At 39.9% G+C, this 19,818-nt stretch overlaps 1 protein-coding gene across 1 annotated transcript in view; it reads right to left on the reverse strand.

Moving 5' to 3' along the window:
- The window catches only part of DNAH5 (dynein axonemal heavy chain 5), a 234,597-nt gene that overhangs the window by 24,733 nt on the left and 190,046 nt on the right, over positions 1-19,818 (reverse strand). The window contains exons 69-74 of the mRNA XM_030815104.1: positions 14,641-14,762; positions 12,734-12,883; positions 6,263-6,508; positions 4,140-4,359; positions 2,574-2,779; positions 1,742-1,945 (exon numbers count right to left, since the gene is read on the reverse strand). Coding sequence (XP_030670964.1) covers positions 1,742-1,945; positions 2,574-2,779; positions 4,140-4,359; positions 6,263-6,508; positions 12,734-12,883; positions 14,641-14,762 — 1,148 coding nt within the window. The remainder of the gene's footprint in view (positions 1-1,741; positions 1,946-2,573; positions 2,780-4,139; positions 4,360-6,262; positions 6,509-12,733; positions 12,884-14,640; positions 14,763-19,818) is intronic.

Consider the following 19,818-nt stretch of genomic DNA (forward strand, 5'->3'; position numbering starts at 1 on the left):
GAATCAAAAGTTTCCTTAAAAAAAAAACAATTAACATTGAGAAACAGACAGTAGGCTCATAGCTCTTTACAGTCTGCACCTCAAACAAAATATAATCAAAGAGAGACTGTCTTGTTATACAATATGAGATAGAAAGGGGGCTGTGGATTGGTGTTTTGCTTTCTGACAGTCTAATCGACTTCAAACCAGTTGTCCAAATCAATGTTGTATAACTAATGGTTATTATCTTTAGAAGATACCAGGAAATGACAGCTTTAGTAATCATGGTCCAAATAAAGGCAGCAGGTGGGAGTTGTACCCTCCCAGGGAAAAAGAGACTAGGAAAAGAGAGAAACTGAGAAAGCATCAGAGTCAGAGAGAAAAACAGAGACAGAGATGGTGTGGGACACAGGCAGAAGCAGGATAAGCAGGCAAAAAGATCCCCCAACCGTTTGAAAAAAAGGAAAATTTACTGACAATTTGACACATATTTCTATGTATGAATCTTATCCTTAATTTAATTATTGTCATACTCATATTTCCCTCCCTTCTTCTCCCTCATTTTATTCCCTCTTGCATAATGCCTTCTTATGAGCTACCTCAAATGCACTGTGAGATGGGGTGTATATAAAAATATATGTACAGGCACCCCTAAATTTATACCTTCATGGCCACTTTTCTTATTCAGTGCTGATGATTTAAAGACACATGCAGTACAGTAAGACAAATATATTTGCTGATTTGAATTAATAAAAGTGCAGGGGTGGTAATATATGATAAACTCATTACATTTATATATCAAAACAACATGTAAATATACTGATAAATTTAGCCCTCTGGGGCTGTTAGGTTTTAGTTTGTTTACTCTGAGATAAACCTTAGATAGAGACCAAAGAGACTGCTAAATAATGATATAATTAATTTTAGGTATAGAGAAAGGAGACGCAGTCATCTTGAAAAATCAGAATTTTTTCCCACCTATTTCCAAACTGCCTGTAGAAGTCTACCTGTTCCTTCTTATGTCAGTGCTTCTCAACCAGGGACAATTTTGCCCCCCAGAGGACATTTGGCAATTTCAGGAGACATTTGTGGTTCTTACAACTGGGTATGGGGTTGTTATTGGCATCCTGTGGATGGAGGCCAGGGATGCTGCTAAACAGCCTGCGTTTTAAACAGCCAGGGATGCTGCTAAACAGCACAGGCCAGTCCCCTACAACAGAGAATGATCCAACCCTGAATATCAGTAGTGCCAAGGTTGAGAAATCCTGTCTTAAGAGGAAACTCTTACACAAAGCAGCTTTCTGGACATATCCATAGGCTGTCCATTAGGCCAGGGTTAAGGAACAGATGTCATGGGATTTGTCAAATGGATTGGAAAACAGAACAAATTGAGTCTAGAAGCTCCCTTTGCCCTACTGCTGTGGCAGCCAAAGTTTCACAGACAGAGAACTCCAGGTGATTTGTGTAGGTCTCCTAGTTCTAAATCTCCCTAATCTATCATCTTCCTCAAAGAAAATTCCTCCCTGGGCATTAAAAAAGACGGCGGATGGAAACACGATTCACACAAAACACACACTCAGAACAAACATAAACATTTTAATCAGCTGTTGAGTATAAAAATATGAAGGCTTCACAGCAAAAGCATTAGTATATATCACCATTAAAATGTATTGTAAAAGCAATATAGACAGTGTAATTAATATCCAAAACTCAAATGGCTACAGATATTTGCTCTATGCATAAAATTCTGAAGTTAACAAACCTGGATATACTGAAGATAGTTATCCACTGTGCTGCATTTTGGAATATTGTATCCTTGGTAAAAACTGAAATCTGGTCCAAACATATTTTCACTGAACCAAACCTTAGCAAATGTGTTCAACAATCTCTTATCATAGTCGTCAGTGACTCTGCCTCCATATTGAATCTCTCCTATCATGTAGCGGATGGTGGTCCAGGAGACGCCCTGGGAAAATTTATAGAATAATTATGTAGAACTGACTACTGTTGTATTATTATTTCCCTGCCAAGCCACACCCATGTATTCAGTTTCAACATCATTCTTTCAGCCAGTCATTCGTCACCAGTACCGTAAAGAGAAAGCGCAGAAAGAAAAGTAAAAAGGTAAAGAAGAGTAGTTACTCAATGCTCATGTCTATGATTTGAAATAGACTTCCTTGATGCCTTCGTATGTTTTCATACTTCAATATAAATAGAAAATAGTGTTTGCTTTTTGAGGGTATTGAGGCAGTTCTTTAGAAAGCACACACTTCAAACTGATCTGGACTCCCATTTTCATTTTCTAGGATTTTGAAGAACAAGCTTCCCCACCCACACCCCCTAAGAACAGGCCCCTTGAGGCTGTCTTCTTTGGAATGTCAACTTGCTTTTGAGAAATAAAATAATAATCAAAATTTGACCAATTTTTCCTGAAATCAAGAGGCAAGTGTGACCCAAATTGCTATGACTTCAAGATGACTTTGCAAGCACAGCAAATTCTCTTATATAATTTACCCCAAAGCTCGGAGGTCCTGTGAGCCTGATGGCCCAAGCCCACAGCCACCAGGGGCACAAGGCAGCATGCACAGCAGTACCTTTTTGACATCCATGTCATCCAAGTGGTTTTGGATGAACTGCACAGTGGCATTAAAGTCTGCTTGGTTAAATTCGTAGGGGATATTCCACCCCAGGGCACCGAACTTGCGCCTCTCCTGGACAGTGGAGTGCAGGAAAGCCACTGCATACAGCATGGGCTTCCACTGGGACCCGGAGTTCACGTCCAGCAGGTCTTGGCTCACACCTGTTGTGGTCAGTTGGGTGAAAAATGTATCATCTCTCAAATGTCTTTATTTTCTACTACTTTTATAAGTAATCATTTTTGTAAATCCCTGATACTAAAATTCACTTATTTGGATTATTTTTATGATAATCATGTGACAAATAATAATTTAACTTTTGGGTGTCCAGAGACCATTTCTCTCTGAAAAATCTTCAAAGAGACTTTGGGGAGGGGAGGACCTTGCTAACATGGGTCAAGTTCCTGCCAATCTAACAAGATCATGTGGGGGTAAAATCAAGATGGAAGGGTAATAACAGTTAAATAAATTCTGCCACTATTACTATAACTACTGCTGTATTATTATTACTGTTGTTTTGAGCATATACTTGGGGCATATACTTTTAACTAAATTTATATTATTAATATAGTATATATAGAAGCCCTTTGCGCCTGAGTACATGCTCCAAATAATGATTGATACATATGCATATACTATATTGTATATATAATTAGATTTATTTATTTATTTTTTACTGCCATTATTCTTCCACCTCTCTTTTATCCCCACATTATCTTACACATTGGCAGGAATTTGAGCCTTGTTAGCAACTCTCCAAAAGTCTCCTTGCAGGTTTTCCAGATTGAAATACAATAATTATATTTACTATGGTTATCAAATACATGATTTTAGTTACAATTTATTTCAATTCTCCTGGAGAGATTCTACTGTCCCTATTTTATATATGAGAAAATTGAAACTCAGGTTATTTGACTGACTTGCACCCAAGAGAACAAAGTAATTATCAACAGCGAGGGCCAGAATCAGGATTTCTGACTGAAAGTTCCATGTTCTTTTCATGACCGCAAGCCCCATACATAAAGCTATGAAACAGAGGAAGCAATGGCCAAGAGAGCGACCTCAGCCCCAGTCATGAGCGGGGCATTTGGGCCTGAGTTTGCTGCCACTGGATTTTTAACTAGCTACCTTCTGACATATGGCCCTAATGAAAGGCAGGCAGGCATGACTTTAATTCAGACTCTCCTCTTGGAAGAGACTAATGTACTACTTTAAGTATGGAGCACAAAGACCATAAATGACAAAATTGTTCATTTTTGATATTAATTATGTCTAGCTGGAGAACAGCATGAGCTTAAATAGGGCAGTACTGGGAAAACAGGAAACCAGAAGGTGGGAATCATGAGCTCTGACTCTTTCACACTGCCGGGGCATATTCACAAAAGGGGACCATCACCTCCCCATCAGGTTAAACAGTAGGACTATTTGCTATAACTGTATCCTAGCTAATCCTTTGATAATATTTTTAGGAAAACAATTTCAGTAAGAAAACTCCTGTAGACTTGGAAGTATTTCTGGACTCACCACCATATGTTCTCTTCAGTCCTGCCCGGAGGCCCTGTGGAGGATCGTTGGCAAATTTAATGGACATCTGAAGGAGTGTAATGGGAAACTGCTTATGAACCTCGGTGGTTATCCAGAGGCGGAACGCATCATGTACAAGCTCAGTTTCTATGATTATGTCCATCAGCTCATCCATGAAATCAAGTCCCAGATGGCAGTTCTGCAGAAGTGCCCATCCTCCCTGTCAATAGCAGTAAACGGAAATTAGGTGGTTTTGTATTTCACCCGAATTCTAAATTATTACATTCTTTAGAAATTAAGTAATTAAAATTTAATAGAAAAACACTAACCATTTTAAATTAATCTAGGTCAAATCTAAGAAAACAAAAATGTTTAACTGAGATAAGCTATTTTCTTTTAGTCCATGCATTTGTTCCAGTATATACTAGTATGCAATTGTACCAATACTATATGGTCGCAATCATGAATATAATCAAAGTTAAACATAAAAGGACTTCCAAGTAAAGATGGCTGATTGAAAACATCCATTTAACTCAGATCCCTCCCCAAATTCCATTAAAACTACAATGAAGAAAATTTTTAAAGGCATGAACTCTTAAGGACAATGACAGAGAGAGTGAAGGCATTATCACTAACATTCAAAAGAGGTTCAAGAAAGTTGAATCCTAAGCTAGCATTCAAGGAAAGCTGAGATGCAACCTGATTTATACCACATAACTCCCCAAATTCTGCCTGCCTTAATGAAAAATGAGAAGTTGATTTTCTACAGAAGGCAAAACAGGGTCTAGACTGGAGGATACCAGCACATTGAGGGAATCGGTACCACACTGAAACCAGGTGAAAGAATGATTGCCTGCTGAACTTTGAGACCTGCTACTTCCTGCCTCCCACTAGTTCTCAGAATCCTGGCAGCAGAGCATACACCCTTTAGAATGTGGAACAACCTTTCCTGGGAATCTGACCACACTAAGAAGAGCAAGAGCCTTAGAAAATAATAAGCCATATCTTTTGCCTGAATTATACCATAAGTATAGGAAGGTCTTTGTGTAATGCAACTCAGGCAAAATTGGGGGTCTCGTAACAATAATTTCCTCAATATCTAATCTATAAAATATTTTTGCTAAAATCACCTACGAGATCCAGATCATAATCTTGAGGTGTTTTTCTATAACCTGTCTTAGATCACTGACTAGAGCTGCACGAGTTGTCTTTCAAAAAGAAAAAAAACAACAAAAACAACAACAAAAAAAACAAGCACTAGATCTAAAGTCTTAGCAGACTTACATGTAAAACTGATAACTTAGAGATTTCACATTTCCTTTACATTTTCTTCAGAAATTTACAGTACTGCTGAATAAGTTATCTAAACTTTACCCTTTGAAAATTTCAATTGACACCGTCCACAGTTCAAAACAAAAAGGAAATTCAATATAAAACACAGCAGCTACAAAAAGACTTCAGTTTCTCTCTTTTATCCAGCACAGAAGTGAACCCTGACCTGAGTTTCCTTTTTTTTGTATTTTGCTTTGTTTTGGTTTTTGAGAAAGTGTCTTGTTCTGTCACCCAGGCTGGACTGCAGTGACTGCAGCCTCTACCTTCCCAGATCAAGTGATCCTGCCACCTCGGACTCCAAAGTAGATGGGACCACAGGCACAGGCCACCACGTCCAGCTAATTTTTATTTTTGGAAAGATGGGGTCTATGTTGCCCAAGCTGGTCTTGAACTCCTGAGCTCAAGCAATCCTTAGCCTTGGCCTCCCAAAGTGCTGAGATTACAGTTGTGAGGCATCACACCCAGGTGATCTAAACTTCTTAGGTGAGAACTCTGATGTTCCATCTTCACCCACAGAATCCCATTTCTTTGGGATTCCATTCTCTGCATTAAATGTTTTGTTTTCATCTTACTGAGTAGACCATCCACTTTGCTATCCTTGGGTAGTTGATTTATTTGCCACATTGCCTCAAAAGTTTTAATGTTAGCTTAAATTAAAAAAAAATGCTGTTGAGTAAACAGCAGGCAGCATGTAAATTTAAACTCCTAATGATTTATATTTTTCTTCTGCATTGCTATTCCATAACCTGTAATATAAACAGCACGGCACAAAAGTAGACATTCAGCCTTACGTTCGCCATGGTCTGCTGCAAGAGCTTCCGAGCATGGACCTCCTGGCCCTGGCCCATGGACACATAACGGGTTTCTATTTTTAATCTCTTCCCCAAGGCAATGATGGAATCTGTGGGGTCTGAGCCCATAGACAGGAGACAGATGAGTGGCGTCCGTGGATCAGATTCCTCCCACGTCTTCTCCAAGTCTAGAATAACACCTTCTGCATATTTTTCTCCCATGGAGTCCACGATGTACTTGCGGGCCTGCCAAAAACAGTATACAAGTCAGCAAAAGTCGTTCCAACTCTTTCATGTAGATAATGTAGTGTGGTTTCCAAAATTCATTTTTGTAATTATCTCAGTGATGTTCACAGTAACCCTGTCAGGGAAACAGGGTAGAGACTGTTTTTCATATTTGTTTGTTTATATCTCCATTCTATAGGCGGGAAGACTGTGTTGCTTACCCAGCACAAAATCAGACAGTCAAAAGAACCAAAGTTGTATGACTCCTGGTTTGAAACCCATTTCAATATACTGATTGCTTCCTGCTAGACCAGAAAATAAAAATATTGGGAAACTATTGTTTAGGATGCTCTAAGGCAAATATATATGCATTTAAATAATCAACTAAGCAACACAATACCTGCAATGTAATGGGTACTGATTAAATAGATAATTATTGAGTGACTATTTGCATGAAATGTATTGGATATTTGTTGAATGAATGAATTCGTTTTTAAAGATTTAATCCATAATCTCTCTCATCATTGTCATCATTCCTTCCCATATTTGGCTCATCCCTTTACTGTTAATTTTGTTTTGAATGAAATCCATACTCGAAATATCACAGATTTTGTCAACTTTATTACAACCATAGAAAAAAATTCTGGTAACAACAAAGTACTTTTTCAAATGAGGTAAAAGTTATAATTTATTTTTCAACAAATGGTATTGTGAATATGATCTTTAGCCTATATTCTCCACCTTCTAAATAATTAAATTCCCTCAAAAACATTTTTCCTCCCATTCTGGTGGTCTTCTTCCACCTTAGATGGGTAAAACCCAAGTTTCTTTCCCCAGCAGCATTCCCCACAATAATCATTTTCACATAACTTAGGCGTGGGTGCAACATGACCTGTAACTCTCCCAAGGGCTAGGTAGGTGAGCCTCCCCACTCCAATTCCCAGAGAAACACAAAACAGCTTCAGATGGAGCGTCCCTTGAATCAGACAGGTTTCAGATAGACCTGGACCAAAGGGGAGGCAGAGCTGGTTCAGTCACTATCCTTGACTTTAAAACATCAGAGATTGATTTTCAGCCAGTAATGTGGGCTCATCCCTCATCTTCGATATCTTGCTATCCCCTATTCACCCCCAAAATGTACCCCAAGCGTCTGAGCTTACAAATTGGTGTGACATTTCCCACTTGTGTTTGCCCTCTTTGTGGGTTACAATGAGAGAGAAGTGGCCACCACAGAGGAATCTCCTGGCTTACAATATCCTCTCGTAGCTTGGTAAGAGAGGTAAAATGGGTGCCACATGAGTCTAGACTGTTGAACGACTGGCTTGGTCTTACTTTCTGATTCTATCTGGTGCGTGGAGACTTCTCAAACAAGCTCATACAGCCAGGTAAAGAGTGTAAATTGGTCATCATGGAACGTCCATCTTCCTCATGAGAGTGCAAAACACAAAAAGAAGAGCGTTCACATTCCCTAACTCATACCAGCTAATTCAGAAACAGCTGGACCATTTTACTGTGGATCTCTTCTCCTTCTTCTAAAGTCATAATCCTCCTCATAATGTCCATTCCCCCATACCAATGGCAGATTAAGAGGCATGCCAACTTTGTAGAATACACAGGATTTCTGCCTTGGCAACTATTTCTAGATGGCTTTGGGGAAAGACCTGTACCTGGTTTCCCAAAGGAACAAGAAATGGTGGTTGGGCCCTCTTTGACAGGACTAGGCCACTGGCAATGAAATGACCAAACAGCACCTGGGCCCCTCACCCACAGAGAGGCTCACCCCTTCTGACCTTCCTCTTTATTAGTTCAGTGCCTGGGAGGTTTTGAGGAGGTGAATTTCAGTACAGTTGAATTTGAGGCACAGGATGCTATTTATTTTCATACCTCTCAATACTTTTTCTAGGTTGGGCAGATCCAATATCTAAATCTCTAACTTGTATATAAAAGCCTACATATTTTTCTACAGCCTCTGGCAGGTGTTTAAGAAGTTTGCCTGACATGTTCTTTGACTTCCCCAAATGTCTACTCCATGTACACATTCAGTCACAGTCACTGAAGCAGGGAGTCCTGTGATCAGGAAGGACTCCAAGGCTGGACACTGAGGCATTCCACAGCTGCAGCTGTTTCTCAGCCACATGTTCCGCCATCACTGCAACATCTCTATAGTGCAACTCATCAAGATTCAAGTACTTTCTACCCTAGGGTAGCAAGGGGCTCAACATGGCCAGTTCTGCCATATAACTCATCATTGACCCAGTTCAGGTATTATTATCCAAGCCATGAGCTAACATGCTAGAATACTAAGGGGCCACATGGTAAATATTTTAGACTTTGGTGGCCAAACCATCTCTATTGCAACTATTCAACTCTGCCATTGTTGCACAAAAGCAGTCGTAGGCACACAAATAAAAAGCATGGCTATGTTCCAATAAATTGTTAGACACTGAAATGTGAATGTTATACAATCTTCACTTATCACAAAATATTAGTCTTCTGGTGATTTTTTTCAGGCATTTAAAAATATAATTCTTAAGTCACCAGCTGTGCATAAACAGACAGTGGGCCAGATGTTGTTGGCAGGCCCTAGTTTGCCAACCTCTGGAATAGATAACAACAGGGAAGGCAGCTTCACTTATGTCTGGAGAAAGGACCTTTGGTCATAATTCCAGTTCCTGGGCAGGGACATTATCAAATAGGGTCACAGTCATGGTTCAAATTGGCTCCAAGCCTAAGGGTTTGTAATGAGTCTGTGGGGCAAATATGTAATATGCAAGGATGCTCAGCAATCCCAGGGAAGGCTCCACTGCGGTAGGCGGATCTGAAAACACACATGCATGCATTAGAAAGAGTACATTTCTTCATCTTCTCTTCAACTTCAACCCAAACCCTGCATTATCTCACCAGCCAGCAGGACAATGATTCCAGGCATTACTCGGTCTCCCCATCTTCTCAGTCTTGGGAGCCCATCCCTTCCACCAGTGTGCCCTGGATGCAGGACACGGGGTCAAAGGAAATTATTTTGGAGATTCGAGATTTAAGGACTGCCCTGCTGTGTTTCAGATGTGCATAGGGCCTACTATTCCTTTCTTTTGGCCAATTTCTCCCTTCTGGAATGGTAATATTTACCGAATGCCTTACTACCATTGTATCTTGGGAGTAAATAACGTGTTTTGATTTTACAGGCTCACAGGTGGGAGGAGATGAGTCTCAGAGAGACTTAGGACTTTGGATTTGATGCTGTAACAAGTTAAGACTTTGGGGGACGGTTAGGAAGAGATGATTGTATTTTGCAATGTAAGAAGGACATGAGACTTGAGGGGCCATGGGAGGAATAATGTAGTTTGAATGTTTGCCCCCTTCAAATCTCATGTTGAAATGTAATCCCCAGTGATGAAAGTGGGGCCTGGTGGGAGGTGTTTGGGTCATAGAGGTGAGTCCCTCATGAATGGCTTGGTGCTGTACTCGTGATAGTGAGTGAGTTCTTCCCAGATCTGGTTGTTTAAAAGTATGCAGCATCTCCCCACCACTCTCTTGCTCTGCCTCTCACCATATGACATGCCAGCTCCTCCTTCACCTTCTGCCATGATTGAAAGTTTCCTGAAGCCTCACCAGAAGCTGAGCAGATGCCAGCCCCATGCTTCCTGTACAACCTGCAGAACCATGAGCCAACTAAACCTATTTTCTTTATAAATTACCCAGTCTCAGGTATTTATTTATAGCAATGCACAAACTAACAAACCGTGTTAGATAATTCACCTCATGCAACAGACATAAACCTTGGTCCATGACCCTCTCCTCTGTCCCAGGCAGTACAACAGGTTTTAGGAAAAGATCAGTGAACAAATGGCCCAGCCCTTATGAAGCTTGCCCCCAACCTCCATGCCAGGATGAGACATACATTGAGCAAGTAATAGCAAAATAACTAGTTTGAAGGATTTATGACTTGCAGGGTGACACGAAAGTATGCAACTGATTAATCTTGCAGGAATATGTCAGAGAAGGCTCCCTTGTGAAAGAAGTATTTAAGCTGTTGCTTGGATGATGAGTGGGATTTATTGAAGCAAAGAGGACAGCTAAGTGGGTCAGAGCATGTGCATTCTATGCAGACGAAACATATGAAGAGACCACGAAGCAGCAAAGAGCAAGTCACTGGCTAGGGACAGTAGGACACCTGTAATAACTGATGTAAGAGTTAATTCAGGTGTGGCAAGCCAGGCTTCTGCACAGCCTGCCAGCCTTTAAAGAAAGCCAACACCCCATTGTGGAGTGCTGCATTTTCATACACTGCTCTTCACACAACTCTGCAGAACTTGTTCATCCCAATATGTGGTCCCAATGCAACAGATTCAGCCTTTAAATGGGGGGAGAAAATGAACAAATAACCTGCATACCTGTGCCAACCTCCCTTTGGTGAGTATGTGTTTTTTGAGATGGGGTCTCACCCTGGCACCTAGGCTGGGTGCAGTGGCACGATCTCAGCTCACTGCAAGTTCCACTTTCCAAGTTCAAGCGATTCTCCTGCCTCAGCCTCCCAAGTAGCTGGTATTACAGATGCCGCCACCATGCCTGGCTAATTTTTGTATTTTTAGCAGAAATGGGGTTTCACCATGTTGGCCAGGCTGGTCTTGAACTTCTGACCTCGTGATCCACCTGCCTCAGCCTCCCAAAGTGCTGGGATTACAGGTGTGAGCCACCGCGTCTGGCCTGTTGAGGATTTTTAAGACACAAATGTGTACCTCTCAAGAGACACACTCTGAGAGTGCAGCATTTTTGCAATCAGGCATGCACAGATGTGGACAGTCACACTCAGCCAAAATGCAGAGAATAAGAAATGCATATAGCCTGATGCTGCCTGTGGGGAATGGGATTGAGTAGACCTACTAATATGCTTCCCAGAAAGTTGTCAGGTTGAAAATCACAAAAGGATTCTAAAAGGAGAATAAGAACTTGAGAGGAGAGAACATTTACCCAACAGGCCTTCTAAACCTTGTTTAGAACCTGGGCAGTATAAGGGCCATGGGCAGATACTGCAGGACTTGAAAAGCCAATGAATGGCACCATCTCTGCATTTCTTCTAGCGTGTGCAGAGTAGACTAGAGTATACAAGAAGAAATGTAAGGAGAACAGGTAGGAGGCCATGGCTGTGGTAAGTCCAGGTATCGGAGAAGCCGGGATGAAGATAAAGTTACAAAAAAGAGTTACTTAAACTTCAGCATTGAAGCAAATATAGCTTTCTATGGAAAAAAGATAAGAAAGAGACTACTCAAACATTTCTTTCCACACTGTCCTTAAATAAGGCAACCATTTCACAATTCAGTTGGGCAGGATAAAAGTAATGAAACTGAGAAGAAAAACTGAAAGGAAAGGTGATCTCAGTGCCCCGAACTGTGAAACTCATTTTTCTTTTCTCAATAAATCATTGAATCTGGTTGTTTTCATGATTCCACAATACCTAAGTGGACTTGGAGGTAGTTACTCCATAAGTTTTTAACACTCCCTCTGGAGAACGAAGGAGAAAATGTCTTACATTCTATTATAAACCCAAGGCTATTGCTACTCCACAGCTCATTTGGAAAAGCCCTTAAGGAGTCAACCTGGGCTGAATATCAGAGTTAAACTTTTCATCATAAAGGCAAGACACAAGTCCTTTTAGTGGGTAAAGTCCCATGATACTAAGCCAGCAAATTAAAGGTCTTTAAACAGATGAATCATCTGGAGGCAGGATTCACATTTAAACCATATGTGAAATTCAGTTGTAAGACAACCTACTGACATCTAGAGCTGCGACATTTTTCTGGGGAAATGACTACGGTTTGGGCACACTATCCTTCCCCCACTCTCTTCACCCTAATGTCTTTATGTTCTTCCTGCTTTCAGAAACACTGTTTTACTACCAGCAAAATGGAGCAACCATATAATCTTTGACTGAATATAAAATGATATAAAAGAATAACGCATTACCTTTATGTTATTATACCTATATGCCAACCTTAGAATCATGGTTTTCTCATTTACTCCTATTGTAGCAGTTAGGTCAGAAAAAGTTACTAAATCACTTAGCCCAAACATACGCCTCAATACATCTATTTGTTTACTTTTCCATTTTTCACACATATTGCTAGAAAATCACACAGAACCCTACAAGAAATTCTCACTGGAATTCACATTTAAAATATTTTTTTAATTTAAAAGAAAATTCTCTTTAAAAGTATTCTCTCATTTTTCTCTTTAATATGGACTTTTTACCTGGGCAATGGTTCTGTCAGGACACCAGGATCTAATAAGGAGAAGACGTCTGAAGCAGTCAAGAGATTTATCATAGGCGTTTGGAAGAGGTTCCTCCTCCGGGTTTTCCTTATCAAACCAAATTTTCCACATTTTCTCATTTCTCGATATCTGAAAATACCATGGGATAAAAACTGTGTCATGCCACCCAGCAATCTTTCAGTAACAGGTCATAGATATGTTTCATCAAACCTTTGACCTCTCCAGATATGTGTAAATTATATTCCTTGGCTATTTTTTTATTTTATATTATAGAAAGTTTGACAGTATAAAATCTAATGTTATTTGCTCCAAAGTCAGTCTATATTAACATCAGCCTACAACTACATTTTAAAGTAGGGAGAGTCCTGGGATGTTTAATTTCTTCTATGCCTTTGTAGTAACAAATTTGTAAAGAACACAACAAAATCAATGGAAATTCATTTTCATTATTTCAACGAAGTCCAATTTGCTCCACAAAATCTTCTCATGTCAGGAACCAAATCTCATTCACTTATGTTTCCTCATTTCCCAGGACCACTCCTGACACAAAAGAAGACATTTAACACATGTTTATTATTGAATGAACAGCTTTTTGATCAATACTCTATTAATCTAGAGTAATTGGAAATATGCCAGTTAATATCATCAAATGAATGATCAGACACCTGCTACCCTTAGGCAACTTGGAAAGAGTAAAAGGACACAGTACATTATCCTCTGCAGCTTAAAACGCCAAAGAGAGGCAGGAATTACATGGTAAGCAGATCAGAAACACCAAACAAACAAATAATGTCTACAGATAAATATCACCTTATGTTCTCTGGTATATTCCTTTTCATTAAGGGTTCCAATGTCTTTCTTGGGATATAATCAAAGGCAAATCATTCCAGGTTCATATTTAGAAAATACCATGTAAGAATAAAAATAGTAACTTCTTTCAATCATGAAAGACTACTTAACATTGAGGGGTTTCGTGCATAAGGTATCATCTCTAGAAGGTACAACTTCAATATCAATGGTCTAGGCAAGGTCACTGGGGGCAATCCTATTGGGGAATAACCCAAAAGAATGGTTTGTACCCCCAAGTACATGGTAGTGATAATTAACACCACCAGTGATAAGCCAAGACATAAAAGTATAGCAGAACATAAGCAAATGGTCAACTTAAACTGAGGAAGTCAAGAACCAACTTTAAGACATTTCCTGGTCAAAAAAAGCCTTCAACTTATAGCTGAATAAAGCCACCCTGCTGCCAACCTCATTTCTCTATGGTCACCTGATTTTCAATAACCCTGTTTCTTGGCTTGTCCCAATTCAATTCTCTATACCCAACTTCCATGATTCCAGCATATGCAAAGTTCATCAGGAGCTGGCTGATTCTAGAAAGATGATAACTTCTAAAGGCAAGAGGCCAAGTGTTTGCAGGAGATTCATACCCAGGTGCCTAACTAAGTCAAATAATAGGAAGGGCAGGAGAGGAAGAAAAAGAAGAGGGAGAGAAACAAGAAATTTAGCATTTAGAGGCAGGCTGTTCATTTAACCTCTAGAAAGAAGGAAAAGGCTTTTTAATCTTTCTAACTATTTAATCTAATTGGATCTATCAGTTTTTCTACTTGTGGACATCCGATTGGTGATACTAACACATGGCCCAGGATGGCACTGGTTAAAGTTCCTGGGCACATTTCTACTTGCAAGACCAGTTAACGATGAGCGGAGTTTATTTTATCAGAGTGTAGGTGAGCTTTGAGGAAGGTCAAGCACATGTAATACCATTTTAAGAGTGACAATATTAAGAACTATCTCTCTTCCACAAATATTGTATCTAGTGGTAAATCAGAAAGCTGCTCAACATGACATTAGCTTAAGTTGATTCAAAGCACAGTTACCTGGTCAAGGACATCTGAAAACTGTCTAAGTTTGCTAAGTTCCACCAAATTCAGCCACGTTATGTCCAGGATCCATTTTGATGGTTTTGGAGGACAAGCTTTAAGGTCTAATGAGGCACCTCCTTTAAAATTAAACATTAAATTATCAGATTTCCCTTCCTTCACTGTAAAACAATCTATTTAGGAAAACTTGTATTATTTTAATTTCACTTATTTTACTGCTTTCACTTTTTTAAGCACAGAAATATAAATCATAGTGAGAAACATGCAACACTTAATAAATCAATAGATAATTTTAGAAAAAACTCATTTAATCATCAGTAATATAACTTTGGAACCAGGCAGATGCTGGATTCTGTCCTAGTTTCCCCTGGACAAGGTCTGAGACAAGCCATTTCATTTGTCTAGGTCTCTAATTCCAAATTAGTAAAATAAGAATAATTAAACCTGTGTCACGACGTAAGCGTGTAAAGCACACAAAACAGGATAGAGGACATGGCAGAGGGTCACTAAATGAGCAGCAATTGTAAATATTAAGAATTGCCCAATATTAGCACAAGCTAACATTCAATAGATACTTTATCTAGAAATGTTAGTAGTACTAGATGTGTTTGAAGGATTCTCTTCTATAAATCAGTATATTACTTACATCTACCTTGAACACACCCCAAGGGTTCCATGCTATATCACTTATGTCTGTGGTTATACCCTAAGCTAACCACAGCAAACATTTCCATTTGGTACTGACCCTTATCTTTTTACTGATGATTTACCAAAGCTCATGTAACCCACGTAACTCTGACAGCAATGTAAGAAAAATGACACCTTAAAAATGTTTTTGTTGTCCACTTCAGAACAACTGAATGTGTGGGCAATCATATTTTAAGAAAGAGTAAAGAAGTCTTCTCTAGGATAAAATATACTGTTTAATAAATAACATCTATTGAAGAATATCAAGGAAAGTATGCTCTATGCATTATTCTTTCTTTCTTTATTTTTTGAGACGGAGTCTCGTTCTGTAGCCCAGGCTGGAGTACAGTGGCACGATCTTGGTTCACTGCAAGCTCCACCTCCCAGGTTCACGCCATTCTCCTGCCTCAGCCTCCTGAGTAGCTGGGACTACAGGGGCCTGCCACCATGCCTGTCTAATGTTTCATATTTTTAGTGGAGACGGGGTTTCACCGTGTTAGCCAGGATGGTATCGATCTCCTGACCTCGTGATCCGCCCATCTCGGCCTCCCAAAGTGCTGTGGGGTTTTTTTTGGTTTTGTTTTGTTTTGTTTTGTTTTTGAGAGGGAGTTTCACTCTTGTTGCCCAGGCTAGAGTGCAATGGCGTGATCTCGGCTCACAACCTCTGCCTCCCAGGTTCAAGCAATTCTCCTGCCTCAGCCTCCCGAGTAGCTGGGATTACAGGCATGCATGACCACGCTTGGCTAATTTTGTATTTTTAGTAGAGGCAGGGTTTCTCCATGTTTGTCAGGCTGGTCTTGAACTCCCGACCCCAGGTGATTTGCCTGCCTCAGCCTCCCTCCCAAAGCACTGGGATTAAAGGCATGAGCCACTGTGCCTGGCCTATGCATTATTCTTAAAATGATAAAATCAATCCATTTGGCCACTTTAAAACTCTTTGTTTGAACAGAGTAGGTTATAAACAAACGATAATACTCAAGGTATTTATTGAGCTAGCCTCTATTTTATCCGGGCACCAAGCACACTACTAAATTGTTATTTTTTGCCAAATCCATCAAAATGTATTTACAATGAGGTAAGTATGGCCTTGAAGCCAATTTGAAGAAAATATTAGCTTGTAAAATGAAAAGATTGTTTTAACACCAGTGAGCAAAGACATAAAGACAATGCATTGTGTCGAATAAAATGTTGCACCTTAGCACCTGTCCATTTTCCAACACACTGAAAAGAATAAGACACCCACCCAGAGGGTTAGGGAAAGGCTATTCACAGAAAGGAAAGAGTGTTCCTCGCAGGCCAGAGTATTACTTATTGTTTAGTAGAGGGTAACTATGTCATGACTAACCTGCCGGCTCCCAAAGTACACAATTAGGCACAAATAGTGATTGTAACTTGGGGGAGAGGACATATTCCTGAATAATGTGGTAACAAATTAAATAGACCTTTGATGAATAAATAGCTGAGAAAGGAATAATTTGAAATAAATTGTCCAGATAATTGAGAATTGTGCCATTCCCTTCTTTCCTCAAACTCTTGCTTTGAAAAAAAAAAAAGTAAGTTTGGGTTTTTACCATAATACTTTGTGAAAATGATACATGCTTATAATGAAAGTTTTATACAAGCTATGCCACACAATCATAAATTGTCATAGCTAAGGCAGACTTAGAGAATAATCTAGGCTGAGCCTTTCCCATCTTGGAAATGACTAAAAGACCACCATCCAAACACTGTTGAGGCCAAGAGCAGTGGCCCACATCTGTCATCCCAGGACTTTGGGAGGAAAAGGCAAGAGGACAGCTTAACCCAGAAGTTTGAGACCAGCTGGGGCAACATAATGAGACCTCATCTCTACAAAAAATTTAAAAGTTAGCTGGATGTACTGGCATGAGCTTGTAGTCCTAGCTACTCAGGAGGATCACCCAAGCCCAGGAATCTGAGGTTACAGTGAGCTGTGATTGCACCACTGCACTCTAGCTTGGGTGACAGAACAAGACCCTGTCTTAAAAAAAAAAAAATGGAAATCTGTTGTGGCTATTGGGCTCAAAAGCTGCTATAACAGAATATCATATTCTAGGAGGCACTCTGCTTATCAACAATTGAAATTTATTTATCACGGTTCTGGAGGATGGGAAGTCCAAGTTCGAGGCACGAGTGATTTGGTGTCTGGTAAGAGCTCACTTATGGTTCATAGAAGACCATATTCACACTGCAATTCTCACATAGTGGAGGAGTTGGGGTCTCTCTTGGGCCCCTTTTTTGTGAGAGGGAGTCTCGCTCTGTCACCCAGGCTGGAGTGCAGTGGCGCAATCTCGGCTCACTGCAACCTCCGCCTCCCAGGTTCAAATGATTCTCCTGCCTCAGTCTCCCAAGTAGCTGGGACTACAGGTGTGAGCCACCACTCCTGGCTAATATTTTTTCTATTTTAGTAGAGACGGTGTTTTACCACACTGGCCAGGCTGGTCTTGAACTCCTGACCTCAAGTGATCTGACCACCTCAGCTTCCCAAAGTGCTGGGATTACAGGCTTGAGCCATCGCACCCGGGTGAGCCTCTCTTATAAGGGCATCAGTCCCTTATCATGACTCTGCCCCTATGACCTAATCACCTCCCAAAAATCCCTCCATCTCATGCCATAACCTTGGGGTTTAGATTTTCAACATATGAATTTTAGTTGGATACAAATATTGTCACCATAACACTATCTAAATAACATTTTAAATTATGTTAAATGATTTTAAAGTCCTTACAGAGAGAGTTATATCACCAGGTAGCTCTCATCAACCTAACCATTGAAGGGCAGATTTGCAACACAATCTTGCTCCAAAGTTTCCTCTGAAACTGTTTCATAAAGTAGTGTTACAAACAGCTGCTGAAAGCCAAAGACCCATGACAACCAGTCCAATCCATACAAGAATCAGACTAATCAAAATAACTAAAGTGATGAAGATAATATAATGATGCCCATCATCTGCTAAGCATATCCTATGTATCAGGATTTACATAAACTGTGTAAATTCTCAATAATCCTACTATGTAGATTTTACTATCCTTGTATTATAGATGAGGAAACTGGAGTTTGAAAAGGGTAAATGACCTTCTCAAGATCAAGAAAGTGACAAAGTCAACACATATTTTAACTCTCAACTTCCTAACTCTAAATCTTATGTTTGCTATCATGAAGACAAACTGTGATATGCTTCACAGTATTTCAGCAAGAGCTGGACACTCTCTTCAAAGTTATTTCTATGTGGAAATACATTTCACGCCTGAGTTGAGAATGACAGGCACAACAATCCATTGAAAAACTCTAGAAACGGGGGACTAGAGTCACTGAGGCCAGAAATTAGTAACATATTAAGGGTTCACCAGAGAAGGCAGCTCTTACATCTACACATCTTTCTCTCCAGAGACTCATCTGTCAATTATTCTGATATAGGAAATTTGGAAAATAAGGTTCAAATATAGCTAAAGGGTAAGTGTTTAATGGTTAGAGACAATTAAAGAGAGAGAGATTATCTATAATTTAACCATTTCTAAGTTCAAATCTAAACAGATGAGTCTTTGTTGCTACTATAAGATATATATATATACACACACATATATGCATATGTATATGCATATGAACATGCATTTGCATATGTATGACTATGGACCTATAACCCCCACCAGGGCACAGCATGTGTATACCCACATTCCTTCCCTACTGTTCCCCTAGGGGTCATCTTCAAGTTCCCCTACAAATCCACTCTCCATGTTAAGCATGAAAATCTCCTGCTAGATAAAACTATGTCTTATTTCTAAAGACTTGGTTTAGAAATATTAGATGAATCTATTTAGACCCTGGCATCATTTTCATAGTGTTATGGGATGAATACTGTGTCTCCCCAAAACTCATAGGTTGAAACCCTATATCTCAATTCTGACGGTCCTGGGAGGTGAGGCCATTGAGACATAATTAGGATTAGATGAGGTCATGAAGGCAGAGCCCTTAGGAATGAGATTAGTGCCCTTATAAACGTCACTAGAGAGCTTGCTTCCTCTTCTCTGCTCCCCAGCATGTGAAGATGCAATGAGAAGACAGTTGTCTACAACCCAGAAGAGGCTCCTCACTAGAACCCACTGTGCTGCACCCTGATCTGGGACTTCCAACTTCTAGAACTGTGAAAAATAAATGTCTGTTGTTTATTAGCCACCCAGTCTATAGTAATTTCTTATAGCATTGAGAACTAAGACACACAGTTACTTCAAATACTTTTTTCAAGACATTCAAGAATGTGATAGTGAATTTATGTTTTCCAGCCTTCCACTGGGCTGTTTTGTTTGAATGGCCCAGGGGACAAGGCTGCGAGCAATACTTCAGTAGATGCAAAATAAATCATCCACAGGATGAGCTACACAGTGTCCTCATCTGCTTCACTCATCACCCAGTCACTTTGTTTTATTTACATCATACCAGCCTCACTCCACCAGAGGCCCTGACCTGATGCCA

Source organism: Nomascus leucogenys, chromosome 6 (assembly GCF_006542625.1).
Source record: "Nomascus leucogenys isolate Asia chromosome 6, Asia_NLE_v1, whole genome shotgun sequence".
Classification (NCBI taxonomy): Eukaryota; Metazoa; Chordata; class Mammalia; order Primates; family Hylobatidae; genus Nomascus; species Nomascus leucogenys.